Raw genomic sequence first — 15,138 nt, forward strand, 5'->3', positions numbered from 1 at the left:
GCCACAATTGCTGCGGTAGACGAGGAGGGGACCTAACACCCAAGATGAACCAAGAAAATGCTGATTTATCATTAGCATTAGATTTGGTATGTTCTTGAAAACATTTACGCTGCTTACCTGAAATAATGAGATTTTATAAGAACTTTTATCCTTTCCACCTCTTTGTTTTTGAAAAGTCTTTTTCTATCATTTTTTCAGTTCCCAAAAGTTCTGGTGCATGGCTATCGAATCAAAGTCATCTTGGCATTGTCAGTGACAGGAGCAGTGCTGGTGTTGATTACAGCTTTCTGCCTCATTAAGGTAAGGACAGTTAGTTCAGGCTTCCAGAGGAGAGTCTGTCTTTAGATTCAGAATCCACAAACTGAAAATCAAAGCCTCTCTCCCACTACTTGATATTCCTTTTTAGTCACCAGGACCGACATATGCTTTATTCATTTCCTGCAAAGTATATGCCAGAGACTTTTAAAGAAACCCCCCTTGCCGGAGATCTCTGTGGAACTGACACCAGATAATGAGCCATTAGACTGTTTTGAGAGGTTTAAGAAGGCCAGAGTTGACATGACAGTAAAATATCCTCAACTCAAAACTAAGTCGATTTGACATCAGTCATTCCCGTCTCCTACCACTGATTTCTTTCCTTGTTGACTGGAATTATGAGGGATGTGTAATCTCCACCCTCGTGAGTGATCCGTCACCCTGGAAGAAAGGACATGGCTAAAAGATAAAAGTGTGATCTTGTTGATTCATTAGATTTACTTAGCAACTTTCTTCCCCATCAGGTAAGGCATTGTGGAAATAGGTCCAGTCAGATCACTGCAACCAAAAGCCCGTGTCAGGGTTTCTAAAGCACTTGTTATTGATGGTCCTTCTGGAGCTGGCTGGCCTGCCTGCCTTTTGTGCAATAACAGAATGGTTTGTTACTTTTCCCAACAGGCAGGGCTGACAACAACAGAGTGATTTAATTAGCTGGTAATCCTGACTCTACCCTACCAACCCAACCTCATTTCCTATATGCACCTTTTCTACTGTTGCAGCAGCCCTCTTTCCAGCCAGAGCAGCTCCCCAGGATGCCCAGTCACATGCCCATTCCTACTTTTGTCTGTTCCCTTTGCCCGTTTAAAATTCCCTTGTTTCACCTTGTAGAAGTCCCTCGAGTCTCTGAAAGCCAACTCAAGTTCATGTTTCTCCATGAACCCTTGCCTAAATACTCCAGTCCTCCTGGTCCTAGTCCTTCTGTGAGACTTGTTAACAGTTCTTAGAGGCCATGGTGAGGCATTCCTCTCCCCTGCAATGTTAAGCAGCTCCCCAAGAGAGAAACACCAAGGTCAACACATGGTAGAGCAGAGCAGAGATTGTTTTTTACAGGGTTATAACAATTTATTTTCTTTATTGAACAGAACACAAATGCTGAAGTATTTCTTTTATAAACATGGAAACATTTAAGTGAACTAAATATTTTAAAGTGCACTTCTGTCTTTTGTACAATAAAATAATCATTCAGTCTAGGGTAATAAAAAGCAAACAAGACCACAGCCTTGAGGTCAAAACTTCAGAGTAGAGATATTTAAGGACCAAATGGCTTCCTGGCCTATCTGTCTTGAGTAAAACCTGACTGGATGGATGAACTGCTAAAGAGAAACTTGTATCTGTAGGTCGCTTGGTCAGGTCACTTTAGTGTGCCACAGAGGCCTCTCCCTGGTGATGACCAGAAACCCCCTGATTGTGTAGACACAGCTAGTCCATCTGTGGAACAGATATATATTTCTCATTGTCAAGTCATACTCTGGCATTCTGACATTTTATCAATGCTGTGATACTAATCAGTTGAGATTGCACCAAGTGAGTTCTCTCTTGGTGAGTCTCTTAGTCTAGGAGACTGGTAGCTAACATGGGGTCAGCTTGCCAAGGCCTCTGGGAAGGGAGTCATTAGCCATGGCAGTGACCACTGTACCTCCAGGTGGCAAAAGACCTTTTGCTGTTTTGGAATTTATATAAGCTTCCATAGTACTTTTAATGTCCATGTAGTTTAACGTTGCATTTATATACATGTAAATATGTATATGGTTTCATTGTTTCTTCTGCTCACTTAGATGATAAGCTTTTTGAGGACAGAGACCATGCAATGTTTTTCCTGTGGTAGACAATAATGGTGTTCAAGGGGGAAAGAGGAGGCAATGTCAGTTCCACAGTAAGGAACAATGCCACCTAACAATGATCTGAAGTAGTATACGGAGTCCAGCAATAGACTGACCCGTGTGTTCCTAGGACTTTTGAAATGTCACCTTTTAATATTCTCATTGGAGGAAGAAGATGAATAAATGGTAATAGAACAGCTCCCTAACTATATGGGGGGGAAAAACAGCAGATCTCTATTTATCACCTTAAATAAACATATTTCAACAAAAAGAAAAGAAGAATCCATGAAAGTATTAGAAAAAAATAGAAGCCATAAGCAATATTTTTATATCTTGTGGTGGGAAAGAGCCTTCTAAGCCTGATATGACAAGCAGATGCCTTTCATAGATTCAGTCACCTTGCCTGTGACACCATCAGTAGACTTAGTACTGATTTATGTCAAACTTCAGACCAAATTCGCCGTACATTTTCTGATTTAATTCCCACACTGCTGGGAGGATGATATTACCATCTCTCTTTCACAGATGAGGGAGATCAACTTGAGGCCCCAAACGAAGGTAGAACTCAGTGGTGCTCAACTGCAAAGTCTGTGCTCCTTCATCCACTGTTGTTTTCCTCATTGAAAATAAAAACCCTGAGAAATATTTGAAACATTGAAATTCAATGAAAGCCACTGAAAGGATTAGTATATTTAGTGTGAAAGTGTTCTAAATCTAGAGGAAGACAAACAATCCAGGGCAGAGAAGGACAATGGCAAGAGCAGGAGGCCTGCCGGCCCCGCCTCCAGTCCCTCCACAGGGCCCGGCGGGCGCGGGTTCCCAGGAAGGCCTCTGCCACCTGACGGTATAAAAACAGTGTCTGATATTTTCTTCTGGTTAACATGTGTTGTTGCATTTTTTAATCCATCTAGAATGTTTTATTTGCTGTTTAGTGAGGTTGAGGCAGAGAATCTAACTTTTTCTCCCACATGAAGATCCAATTGTTTTAAAATCCTGTACAGAGAGGTTAATTTCTTCTTCACTGATAAAAAATACTGTGAGTTCATGATGCGTGATCAAAACCGAAAGTTTCTGTGATGACTGCCCTTGCACTGTTCACCATGTAAGAACTTATTCGCTATGTAAGAACTTGTTCGTTATGCTTCAGAAGATCGGAGACTGTTGAGAATTGGCTTGGGGTTGATTAATGATTGTGCATTAAGTCCCCTATACAGAATTTTATTGTTGTTAACAACCATATGATCAATAAATATGAGAGATGCCCTCTCAAAAAAAAAATACTATCTGTGTCTGGACTCTGTTCTGTTGATCCAGTTACCTTTTCTTATACTGTTAACACACTATTTAATTCCAGGTGCTTAATAACTTATTCTGATATCTCATAGAGTGAGCTCCTGCCCTTTGATCTTCTTCATACATTTCATAGCTTTTCGTTCATATTTTCTAATGTTTTCCACAAAAATATTAGCTGGCTAAATTTTAATTTAAAAAGTATCATGGGATTTGAATAAGATTGCTTTATATTAGTAGGTAAATTTGGGGAGAACTTATATCTTTACAACAATTGAGGAATATGGTATCTTGGGTTATGTATTCATATCTTCTTAAAGTCCTCCAGAAGAGTTTTAATGTTTTCATCACATAGTTCTTAGACGTTTTTTGTTAAGTTTACCCTGAGGTACTTTATGCATTTTTGCTGATGTAAATGGGATCTTTCTTCCATTTTAAAATTAGTTACCCATGGTATATAGGCATGCTTTTGAGGTTTGTATATTGATCTCTTGATTTTCTATCTTAGTGAATTCTCATATTATTTCCAATAAAATTTTAGTTGATCCTCTTGGGCTTTTTAGGTTATTCATCACTTCAAATGCAAATATGTTTGTCTCTTCCCTTACAATACTTCACTTTTCTTATCACATTGATTAGGACCTCCTCAACAATAATGAATAGTCACAGTAATAATAGGCACCCTACTCTTGTTCTTTTTTTTTTTTTCCACTCTTGTTCTTGACTTTAAAACAGTGATGCTGTTTAGGATCCTTGCAGATAACTTCTGTTCCTAGTTCCAAGAGTTTTTTTTTTTTTTTTGAGAGGGCATCTCTCATATTTATTGATCAAATGGTTGTTAACAACAATAAAATTCAGTATAGGGGGGTCAATGCTCAATGTACAATCATTAATCCATCTCAAGCCTAATTCTCGTCAGTCTCCAATCTTCTGAAGCATAACGAACAAGTTCTTACATGGTGAACGAATTCTTACAGAGTGAATAAATTCTTACATGGTGAACAGTACAAGGGCAGTCATCACAGAAACTTTCGGTTTTGATCATGCAATATGACCTATAAACCATCAGGTCAAATATGAATATTCATTTGATTTTTGTACTTGATTTATATGTTGATCCCACATTTCTCCTATTATTATTATTATTTTTATTTTTAATAAAATGCTGAAGTGGTAGGTAGATGCAAGATAAAGGTAGAAAACATAGTTTAGTGCTGTAAGAAGGCAAATGTAGATGATCAGATGATCAGGTGTGTGCCTATGGACTAAGTATTAATCCAGGCTAGACAAGGGCAGCAAGACATCCACGGATGCAGAAGATTTCTCTCAAAGCAGGGGGTGTGAGGTTCTGAGCCTCACCTCTGTTGATCCCCAAATTCTCACCTGATGGCCCCCCTGCGACTGTGCCTGTCTTAGGTTGTTCCTCCCTTGAGGAATCTTACCCGTCTCTGGCTAACCAGTCATCTTCCGGGGCCATACAGGGAAATGTAAAGTTGGTAAGTGAGAGAGAAGCCATATTGTTTGCAAAGGTTAGCTTTTTACTTCTTTGCAGATTTATGCACTGTGGCTTCTATGCCCAGCACTTGTCTCGAGGTATCTTTACCACCTGGAGGAATTATGATACTCGGTAAATTCGATATGAGGCACGAATTCTATTTAAAGTTTGTAATTAGGAAGGAAGAAGAAAAGCTATAGATGTAGCATATGAAGGAAACTTGGGAGGATTGATTATTTCTTTGACATATCTTCTTGTATAGTACCTTAAGTATGTATAGGTTTTAAACTACTAACTAATTTGCACACACATATTGACATAATAGGAATACGGTGACATAAACAAAGCAAATCTATAATTACCATCCATCTCCAGTGAAGCCAAGAAAACCATTTAGGCACCCTAGGCATTTGTGAAAATTTATCTATGATATGATGGATATTTTCCAACTGTACTTGAACCATCAGACAAATTAAAGCAGCCCATTTCTGGGATCTGTTCACATCCCATATGTTCTTTTAACCATAGATAGTCTATAGTCATGAGATTTTGGGGTGCTACAACTTGCACCCCTCCCAACTCCTGGTTGAGTTCCAACAGTACAGATCCAGTCAAATTCGTTGTCTCACTGTATGCACATGCCAGCCTAGACATCTCCCTCCTCCTTCTTATGGCAAGTCCAGGAGATGGTGGGCTGGATGCAGCCACAACCGCAGCATCGTCCGGATCCCTGTGGAGGCTTTTTGATGATCATCCCCCGGCACGAGTCCTCCAGAGAGTGCTGATGCCGGAAGCTCCTCCTCATATCGTATCTTAGTTCATTTTCTGGGTATCCAAGCTAGGCCTTGATCTTCTGCGTAGAAACAAACAGACCCTTTGCCCACACTTTGACATGCCCTCTATACCACTGTGCAGAACTCATTGGAGGTCAGCACACAGTAACTGCTTTTTTTTTTTTTTTTAATTAAGAGAAAGGAATATTATCAGAAAAGAGTACCTCCATAGCTGATCATCTGACACCCTTTAAGTGATCAACATTAAGGATATTTAAAGCATGCGTTGATCTTTGATTTACCAATAGTTTTATCCTGTTAAGGAGTAATCCCCCTTTTCTTTCTTTCTTTCTTTTTTTTTTTTTAAATTTTTAATCTACACTTACCTGAAGAATACTATGTTTACTATGCTCTCCCCTATATCAGGTCCCCCCTAACAACCACATTACGGTTACTGTCCATCAGCTTAGCAAAATGTTGTAGAGTCACTACTTGTCCTCTCTGTGTTGTGCAGCCCACCCTCCCCTTTCTCCCTCCCCCCCATGCATGCTAATCTTAATACCCCCCTTCTTCTTCCCCCCCCTTATCCCTCCCTGCCCACCCATCCTCCCCAGTTCCTTTCCCTTTGGTACCTGTTAGTCCATTTTTGGGTTCTGTAATTCTGCTGCTGTTTTGTTCCTTCAGTTTTTCCTTTGTTCCTATACTCCTCAGATGAGTGAAATCATTTGGTATTTCTCTTTCTCCGCTTGGCTTATTTCACTGAGCATAATACTCTCCAGCTCCATCCATGTTGCTGCAAATGGTTGGATTTTTCCACTTCTTATGGCTGAGTAGTATTCCATTGTGTATATGTACCACATCTTCTTTATCCATTCATCTACAGATGGACATTTAGGTTGCTTCCAATTCTTGGCTATTGTAAATAGTGCTGCGATAAACATAGGGGTGCATCTGTCTTTCTCAAACTTGATTGCTGCGTTCTTAGGGTAAATTCCTAGGCGTGGAATTCCTGGGTCAAATGGTAGGTCTGTTTTGAGCATTTTGATGCACCTCCATACTGCTTTCCACAATGGTTGAACTAATTTACATTCCCACCAGCAGTGTAGGAGGGTTCCCCTTTCTCCACAGCCTCGCCAACATTTGTTGTTGTTTGTCTTTTGGATGGCAGCTATCCTTACTGGTGTGAGGTGATACCTCATTGTAGTTTTAATTTGCATTTCTCTGATAATTAGCGATGTGGAGCATCTTTTCATGTGTCTCTTGGCCATCTGTATTTCTTTTTTGGAGAACTGTCTGTTCAGTTCCTCTGCCCATTTTTTAATTGGGTTATTTGTTTTTTGTTTGTTGAGGCGTGTGAGCTCTTTATATATTCTGGACGTCAAGCCTTTATCAGATCTGTCATTTTCAAATATATTCTCCCATACTGTAGGGTTCCTTTTTGTTCTATTGATGGTGTCTTTCGCTGTACAGAAGCTTTTCAGCTTAATGTAGTCCCACTTGCTCATTTTTGCTGTTGTTTTCCTTGCCCGGGGAGATATGTTCAAGAAGAGATCACTCATGTTTATGTCTAAGAGGTTTTTGCCTATGTTTTTTTCCAAGAGTTTAATGGTTTCGTGACTTACATTCAGGTCTTTGATCCATTTTGAGTTTACCTTTGTATATGGGGTTAGACAATGGTCCAGTTTCATTCTCCTACATGTAGCTGTCCAGTTTTGCCAGCACCATCTGTTGAAGAGACTGTCATTTTGCCATTGTATGTCCATGGCTCCTTTATCAAATATTAATTGACCATATATGTTTGGGTTAATTTCTGGGGTCTCTAATCTGTTCCACTGGTCTGTGGCTCTGTTCTTGTGCCAGTACCAAATTGTCTTGATTACTATGGCTTTGTAGTAGAGCTTGAAGTTGGGGAGTGAGATCCCCCCTACTTTATTCTTCTTTTTCAGGATTGCTTTGGCTATTCGGGGTCTTTGGTGTTTCCATATGAATTTTTGAATTATTTGTTCCAATTCATTGAAGAATGTTGCTGGTAATTTGAGAGGGATTGCATCAAATTTGTATATTGCTTTCGGCAGGATGGCCATTTTGACGATATTAATTCTTCCTAGCCATGAGCATGGGATGAGTTTCCATTTATTAGTGTCCCCTTTAATTTCTCTTAAGAGTGACTTGTAGTTTTCAGAGTATAAGTCTTTCACTTCCTTGGTTAGGTTTATTCCTAGGTATTTTATTCTTTTTGATGCAATGGTGAATGGAATTGTTTTCCTGATTTCTCTTTCTATTGATTCATTGTTAGTGTATAGGAAAGCTACAGATTTCTGTGTGTTGATTTTGTATCCTGCAACTTTGCTGTATTCCGATATCAGTTCTAGTAGTTTTGGAGTGGAGTCTTTAGGGTTTTTTATGTACAGTATCATATCATCTGCAAATAGTGACAGTTTAACTTCTTCTTTACCAATCTGGATTCCTTGTATTTCTTTGTTTTGTCTGATTGCCGTGGCTAGGACCTCCAGTACTATGTTAAATAACAGTGGGGAGAGTGGGCATCCCTGTCTGGTTCCCGATCTCAGTGGAAATGCTTTCAGCTTCTCGCTGTTCAGTATAATGCTGGCTGTGGGTTTATCATATATGGCCTTTATTATGTTGAGGTACTTGCCCTCTATTCCCATTTTGCTGAGAGTTTTTATCATGAATGGATGTTGAATTTTGTCAAATGCTTTTTCAGCATCTATGGAGATGATCATGTGGTTTTTGTCTTTCTTTTTGTTGATGTGGTGGATGATGTTGATGGATTTTCTAATGTTGTACCATCCTTGCATCCCTGGGATGAACCCCACTTGGTCATGGTGTATGATCCTTTTGATATACTGTTGAATTCTGTTTGCTAATATTTTATTGAGTATTTTTGCATCTACGTTCATCAGGGATATTGGTCTGTAATTTTCTTTTTTGGTGGGGTCTTTGCCTGGTTTTGGTATTAGGGTGATGTTGGCTTCATAGAATGAGTTTGGGAGTATTCCCTCTTCTTCTATTTTGTGGAACACTTTAAGGAGAATGGGTATTATGTCTTCTCTGTGTGTCTGATAAAATTCCGAGGTAAATCCGTCCGGCCCCGGGGTTTTGTTCTTGGGTAGTTTTTTGATTACTGTTTCAATTTCTTTGCTTGTAATTGGTTTGTTTAACTTTTGTGTTTCTTCCTTGGTCAGTCTTGGGAGGTTGTATTTTTCTAGGAAGTTGTCCATTTCTTCTAGGTTTTCCAGCTTGTTGGCATATAGGTTTTCATAGTAGTCTTTAATAATTCTTTGTATTTCTGTGGAGTCTGTCGTGATTTTTCCATTCTCATTTCTGATTATGTTGATTTGTGTTGACTCTCTTTTTCTCTTAATAAGTTGGGCTAGAGGCTTATCTATTTTGTTTATTTTCTCAAAGAACCAGCTCTTGGTTTCGTTGATTTTTGCTATTGTTTTATTCTTCTCAATTTTGTTTATTTCTTCTCTGATCTTAATTATGTCCCTCCTTCTGCTGACTTTAGGCCTCATTTGTTCTTCTTTTTCCAGTTTTAATAATTGTGATGTTAGACTATTCATTTGGGATTGTTCTTCCTTCTTCAAGTGTGCCTGGATTGCTATATACTTTCCTCTTAAGACTGCTTTCGCTGCATCCCACAGAAGTTGGGGCTTAGTGTTGTTGTTGTCATTTGTTTCTATATATTCCTTGATCTCTATTTTGATTTGTTCATTGATCCATTGATTATTTAGTAGCATGTTGTTAAGCCTCCATGTGTTTGTGAGCCTTTTTGTTTTCTTTGTAGAATTTATTTCTACTTTCATACCTTTGTGGTCTGAAAAATTGGTTGGTAGAATTTCAATATTGTGGAATTTACTGAGGCTCTTTTTGTGAGCTAGTATGTGGTCTATTCTGGAGAATGTTCCATGTGCACTTGAGAAGAATGTATATCCTGTTGCTTTTGGATGTAAAGTTCTATAGATGTCTATTAGGTCCATCTGTTCTAGTGTGTTGTTCAGTGCCTGTGTGTCTTTACTTATTTTCTTCCCGGTGGATCTATCCTTTGGGGTGAGTGGTGTGTTGAAGTCTCCTACAATGAATGCATTGCAGTCTATTTCCCTCTTTAGTTCTGTTAGTATTTGCTTCACATATGCTGGTGCTCCTGTATTGGGTGCATATATATTTAGAATGGTTATATCCTCTTGTTGGACTAAGCCCTTTATCATTATGTAGTGGCCTTCTTTATCTCTTGTTACTTTCTTTGTTTTGAAGTCTATTTTGTCTGATATTAGTACTGCAACCCCTGCTTTCTTCTCACTGTTGTTTGCCTGAAATATGTTTTTCCATCCCTTGACTTTTAGTCTATGCTTATCTTTGGGTTTAAGGTGAGTTTCTTGTAAGCAGCATATAGATGGGTCTTGCTTTTTTATCCATTCTATTACTCTATGTCTTTTGATTGGTGCATTAAGTCCATTTACATTTAGGGTGACTATTGAAAGATATGTACTTATTGCCATTGCAGGCTTTAGATTCGTGGTTACCAAAGGTTCAAGGTTAGCTTCTTTAGTATCTTACTGCCTAACTTAGCTCACTTATTGAGCTGTTATATACACTGTCTGGAGAGTCTTTTCTTCTCTCCCTTCTTATTCCTCCTCCTCCCTTCTTCATATGTTGTGTGTTTTGTTCTGTGCTCTTTTTAGGGGTGCTCCCATCTAGAGCAGTCCCTGTAGGATGCCCTGTAGAGGTGGTTTGTGGGAAGCAAATTCCCTCAGCTTTTGCTTGTCTGGGAATTGTTTGATCCCACCATCATATTTAAATGATAGTCGTGCTGGATACAGTATCCTTGGTTCAAGGCCCTTCTGTTTCATTGCATTAAGTATATCATGCCATTCTCTTCTGGCCTGTAGGGTTTCTGTTGAGAAGTCTGATGTTAGCCTGATTGGTTTTCCTTTATAGGTGACCTTTTTCTCTCTAGCTGCCTTTAAAACTCTTTCCTTGTCCTTGATCCTTGCCATTTTAATTATTATGTGTCTTGGTGTTGTCCTCCTTGGATCCTTTCTGTTGGGGGTTCTGTATAATTCCATGGTCTGTTCGATTATTTCCTCCCCCAGTTTGGGGAAGTTTTCAGCAATTATTTCTTCAAAGACACTTTCTATCCCTTTTCCTCTTTCTTCCTCTTCTGGTATCCCTATAATACGAATGTTTTTCCTTTTGTATTGGTCACATATTTCTCTTAGTGTTGTTTCATTCCTGGAGATCCTTTTATCTCTCTCTATGTCAGCTTCTATACGTTCCTGTTCTCTGGCTTCTATTCCTTCAATGGCCTCTTGCATCTTATCCATTCTGCTTATAAATCCTTCCAGGGATTGTTTCACTTCTGTGATCTCTTTCCTGACATCTGTGATCTCCTTCCGGACTTCATCCCACTGCTCTTGCATTTTTCTCTGCATCTCATCCCACTGCTCTTGCATTTTTCTCTGCATCTCATCCCATTGCTCTTGCATTTTTTTCTGCATCTCTGTCAGCATGTTCATGATTTTTATTTTGAATTCTTTTTCAGGAGGACTAGTTAGGTCTGTCTCCTTCTCAGGTGTTGTCTCTGTGATCTTTTTCTGCCTGTAGTTTTGCCTTTTCATGGTGATAGAGATAGTCTGCAGAGCTGGTACAAGTGACCGCTGGAAGAGCTTCCCTTCTTGTTGGTTTGTAGCCTTTTCCTGGGAGAATAGCGACCTCTAGTGGCTTGTGCTGGGCAGCTGTGCGCAGACAGGGCTTCTGCTTCCTGCCCAGTTGCTTTGGGGTTTATCTCCACTGTTGCTGTGGGCTTGGCCTGGCTGGGGCTGTTCCTCCAAAATGGTGGAGCCCCGTTAGAGGGGGAGCAGCCAGGAGACTATTTATCTCCGTAAGGGGCCTCTGTGCTCCCTGCTGCCCAGGGGGTTAGAGTGCCCAGAGATCCCCAGATTCCCTGCTTCTGGTCTAAGTGACCTGTCCTGCCCCTTTAAGATTTCCAAAAAGCACTCTCCAAACCAAAACAACAACAGCAACAATGAGAGAGGGAACAGAAAGGAAAAAAAAAAGAAAAAACACGCGATTTTTTTTTTTTTTTTCCTCAGGTGCCGGTCCCAGGCACCCGCGCACTGGTCCTGCTGCCCTGTCTCCCTAGCACCAGGGTCCCTGTCCTTTCAAGGCTTCCAAAAAGCACCCACCCACCGGTCCCGCAGGGAAGGAACGCTCAATATTCTTGGTCCTCAGGCACTGGTCCCACGCACCCGCTCACCAGTCCCGCCGCCCTGCCTCCCTAGCACCGGGGTCCCTGTCCCTTCAAGGCTTCCAAAAAGCACTTGGCAAAAAGAGAGAAAAAAAAGGGGAAAAACGCGCGATTTCTTCCGTCCTCAGGTGCTGGTCTCAGGCACCCACCCACCGGTCCCACAGGGAAAAATGCGGGATATTCTTTGTCCTCAGGTGCCGGTCCCAGGCACCCGCTCACCAGTCCCGCCGCCCTGCCTCCCTAGCACCGGGGTCCCTGTCCCTTTTAGGCTTCCAAAAAGCACTCGCAGAAAAGAGAAAAAAAAAAGGGTAAAAACGCGCGATTTCCTCTGTCCTCAAGTGCCGGTCTCAGGCACCCGCCCACCGGTCCCGCAGGGAAAAACGGGGGATATTCTTTGTCCTCAGGCGCCGGTCCCAGCCACCCGCTCACCAGTCCCGCCACCGTGCCTCCCTAGCACTGGGGTCCCCGTCCCTTCAAGGCTTCCAAAAAGCGCTTGCCAAAAAGAGAAAAAAAAAAAAAAAAAAAAAAAAAAAAAAGGGGAAAAACGCGCGACCTCCTCCGTCCTCAGGCACCGGTCCCAGGCACCCGCCCCCAGGTCTCGCAGGGAGAAACGCGGGATATTCTTTGTCCTCCGGCGCCGTTCCCAGGCACCTCCTCACCGGTCCCGCCACCCTGCCTCCCCAGCAACGGGGGCCCGTCCCTCTAAGGCTTCCAAAAAGCGCTCGCCAAAAAAAAAAACTGCTCCGGTTTCTCTCCACCCGCCGGGAGCCGGGGGGAGGGGCGCTCGGGTCCCGCCGGGCTGGGGCTTGTATCTTACCCCCTTCACAAGGCGCTGGGTTCTTGCAGGTGTGGATGTGGTCTGGATGTTGTCCTGTGTCCTGTGGTCTCTATTTTAGGAAGATTTTTCTTTGTTATATTTTCATAGCTCTATGTGTTTTTGGGAGGAGATTTCCACTGCTCTACTCACGCCGCCATCTTCTCCAAGAGTTTTTTTATTAGGGATTATCTGTTGAATGTTATCTAAAACAATCAGTAAAATATATTGCAAGCTACCTCATGATCTCAAGTTAGGTAGTGTGGAAGACTCCAAGGACAGTTAAATAGAACAGAATTCCTGTCCTCAAAACCGTTATCATCCCACTGGTAGATTAGATTTAAAATAAAAAGTTGAATAAAGATTTGGAAATAGTGGTCATCATGATAGATAATCATGATCATGTTTTCTCTCAAAACAGATGTGCTCCCATAGAAGGGCAGCGCTGGATGAAGCAGGAAGCTCAAGGTAAATACTGATCTGGCCATTTCAAAGTAGAATTTTAGAACTAGAGGAAAGGTTAGAACTCATCTATTTCAAACACGTCATTTTACGGTGAGGAAACCATCAAAGGCAGGAAGAGTAGTTACCCTACTGCCTCTCAGAAGCTGCTCCCCAGCCAAAGCTGAGTTAGAATGCGACTGGCACAGCCGCATCTGCTGTCAGGAGGCCTGGAAGGAAAATGACTGGAGGGGAAAGGTTTTGGTTGTACCTCTTCCTGCTGGGGGTGGACATGAGGCCTGGCCAGAGGACTGCTCAGAGGCTCTGGGGAAAGGGCAGAGAAGGCCACATGGTCCTGGATGCGAGTCTCCTTCAAAGCTGATGGAAGGTTGAATATATGAGCCCTTCCTGTCAATCATCCCTTCGCATCTTACTGGCTTTCACGTCCCCAGTGTCTGTTGCCTTTAAACAAACCTCACAGAATTTTAACTGGGAGAAACCTCAGTCAGGAATTTATCTCTGCTTCTTACAATAAAGAAATGGAGAAGGAGAAAAGGGAAACGATGTTGCCCCATGGTCATACTGAGAGTGAGTAGCAGGAAGAAGGTGGTTCCTTCCCACTGGGGACTTCTCCACTGATCATTGTGCTTGGGCTGTGAGCTCCATTTTATGTCATGACCCACTACATGTGCCATATAGGCATGAGTAGTTTCTAAAACAAACTTATTATGCACTCTGATTTTTTTCTATTCCATTTGTATTCAAAAGAATATTTTGTGTTTCAGTGCTGGTCATGACCTTTAAGCTGATTTCACAACCCATTCACTCATCAGTGAGAGTCTGACATGTGAAAGTTAGTGAGTTAGTTGGACTCAGCAATAAGTTGGTGTGATTCAACCTGTAGGAGAAAGCAGTAGGGAAACAGAAGCACCTTCTCCCCCACCCACCAGCAAGTGACACATGTGAGACTGAGTCCAAAGGATACTGGTGTAAAATGCTTCTGGGGAGAGCGAAAAGGTTCTGCCCGGTGCTTGAGCAGTTCGCTTACTGCACAAGCGCACTTGGCCAGTGGCCAAGAAAGTGAGTGGGGTTGAAATCCTGCCTACACTCCATGCCAAGCCACATACAAAGGTCTCCCTAGAGACACTGTGGGGCTATAAGAGACAGATACAGAGAAGTTCTGGAGCTCAGCATGCATGGAATTATTTTCAGGATCCCATATCTGTAGTGATTTTGCTTGTGATGATGGACTGAGGTACCCATTTGGTCCTAATAAGTCAGAGATACACATTGTGAGAGACATGAAAAACAGCATGAATCACTAATTATTATCTGTATGTGTGTTTTCCTCCAAGGGGCTTCTTCCCACTTCCGGATAAACCCTCAGAAGAGCGTAAGAATCAGGTAAATTTGAGGAGGATCAAGTACTATGCTGGAGAAAGCAGGGGATGTATGGAATTAATACCTCCTTTCTATTTTTTTAGAAGGGCTTTTCCTGAAGATGGTGGCTTTGGCTCAGGAATATGTACAGAACTGTCAGTCCCTCATGTGAGAAAAACCTGGCACAGAAGCTCCTTGGGAAGGATGGAGGGTAAAAGATTATGGATAATTTAAAATTCTTATCTAAAATGAGGTAATAACAAAAAGTTTTATTCCTTTTAAGAGTAAAAGATTTGGCATTATTCTTCTTGTCCCAGGGAGCTCAGTGAAGTCGTAATAGGGAAGAATGTGACTTCAGGGTCAGGTGCTGAAGGGAGGAGAGTGAAGCCCATGATACCAGCACAGAGGGAGCCCCAGCCTGCCCGGGGGCCACCTACAACGTTTCTAATATTGGCTTCTCAATAAAATATGTAACTTTTTCTCATTGAAGTGTATGAACTCATAACCAATCCTAGCCACCTGGTAAGGAATTAAAGTAT

General features: G+C 41.5%; 1 protein-coding gene across 1 annotated transcript in view; it reads left to right on the top strand.

The window, feature by feature from the left end:
- LRRC37B (leucine rich repeat containing 37B) overlaps positions 1-14,910 on the top strand; it is a 50,935-nt gene extending 36,025 nt beyond the window's left edge. Inside the window, exons 3-6 of the mRNA XM_073235243.1 lie at positions 199-300; positions 13,200-13,246; positions 14,575-14,623; positions 14,704-14,910. Coding sequence (XP_073091344.1) covers positions 199-300; positions 13,200-13,246; positions 14,575-14,623; positions 14,704-14,718 — 213 coding nt within the window. The 3' untranslated portion in view covers positions 14,719-14,910. The remainder of the gene's footprint in view (positions 1-198; positions 301-13,199; positions 13,247-14,574; positions 14,624-14,703) is intronic.
- The last annotated feature ends 228 nt before the right edge of the window (positions 14,911-15,138 follow it).

The sequence above is a fragment of the Manis javanica genome, chromosome 4 (genome assembly GCF_040802235.1).
Source record: "Manis javanica isolate MJ-LG chromosome 4, MJ_LKY, whole genome shotgun sequence".
In the NCBI taxonomy this organism is placed as follows: Eukaryota; Metazoa; Chordata; class Mammalia; order Pholidota; family Manidae; genus Manis; species Manis javanica.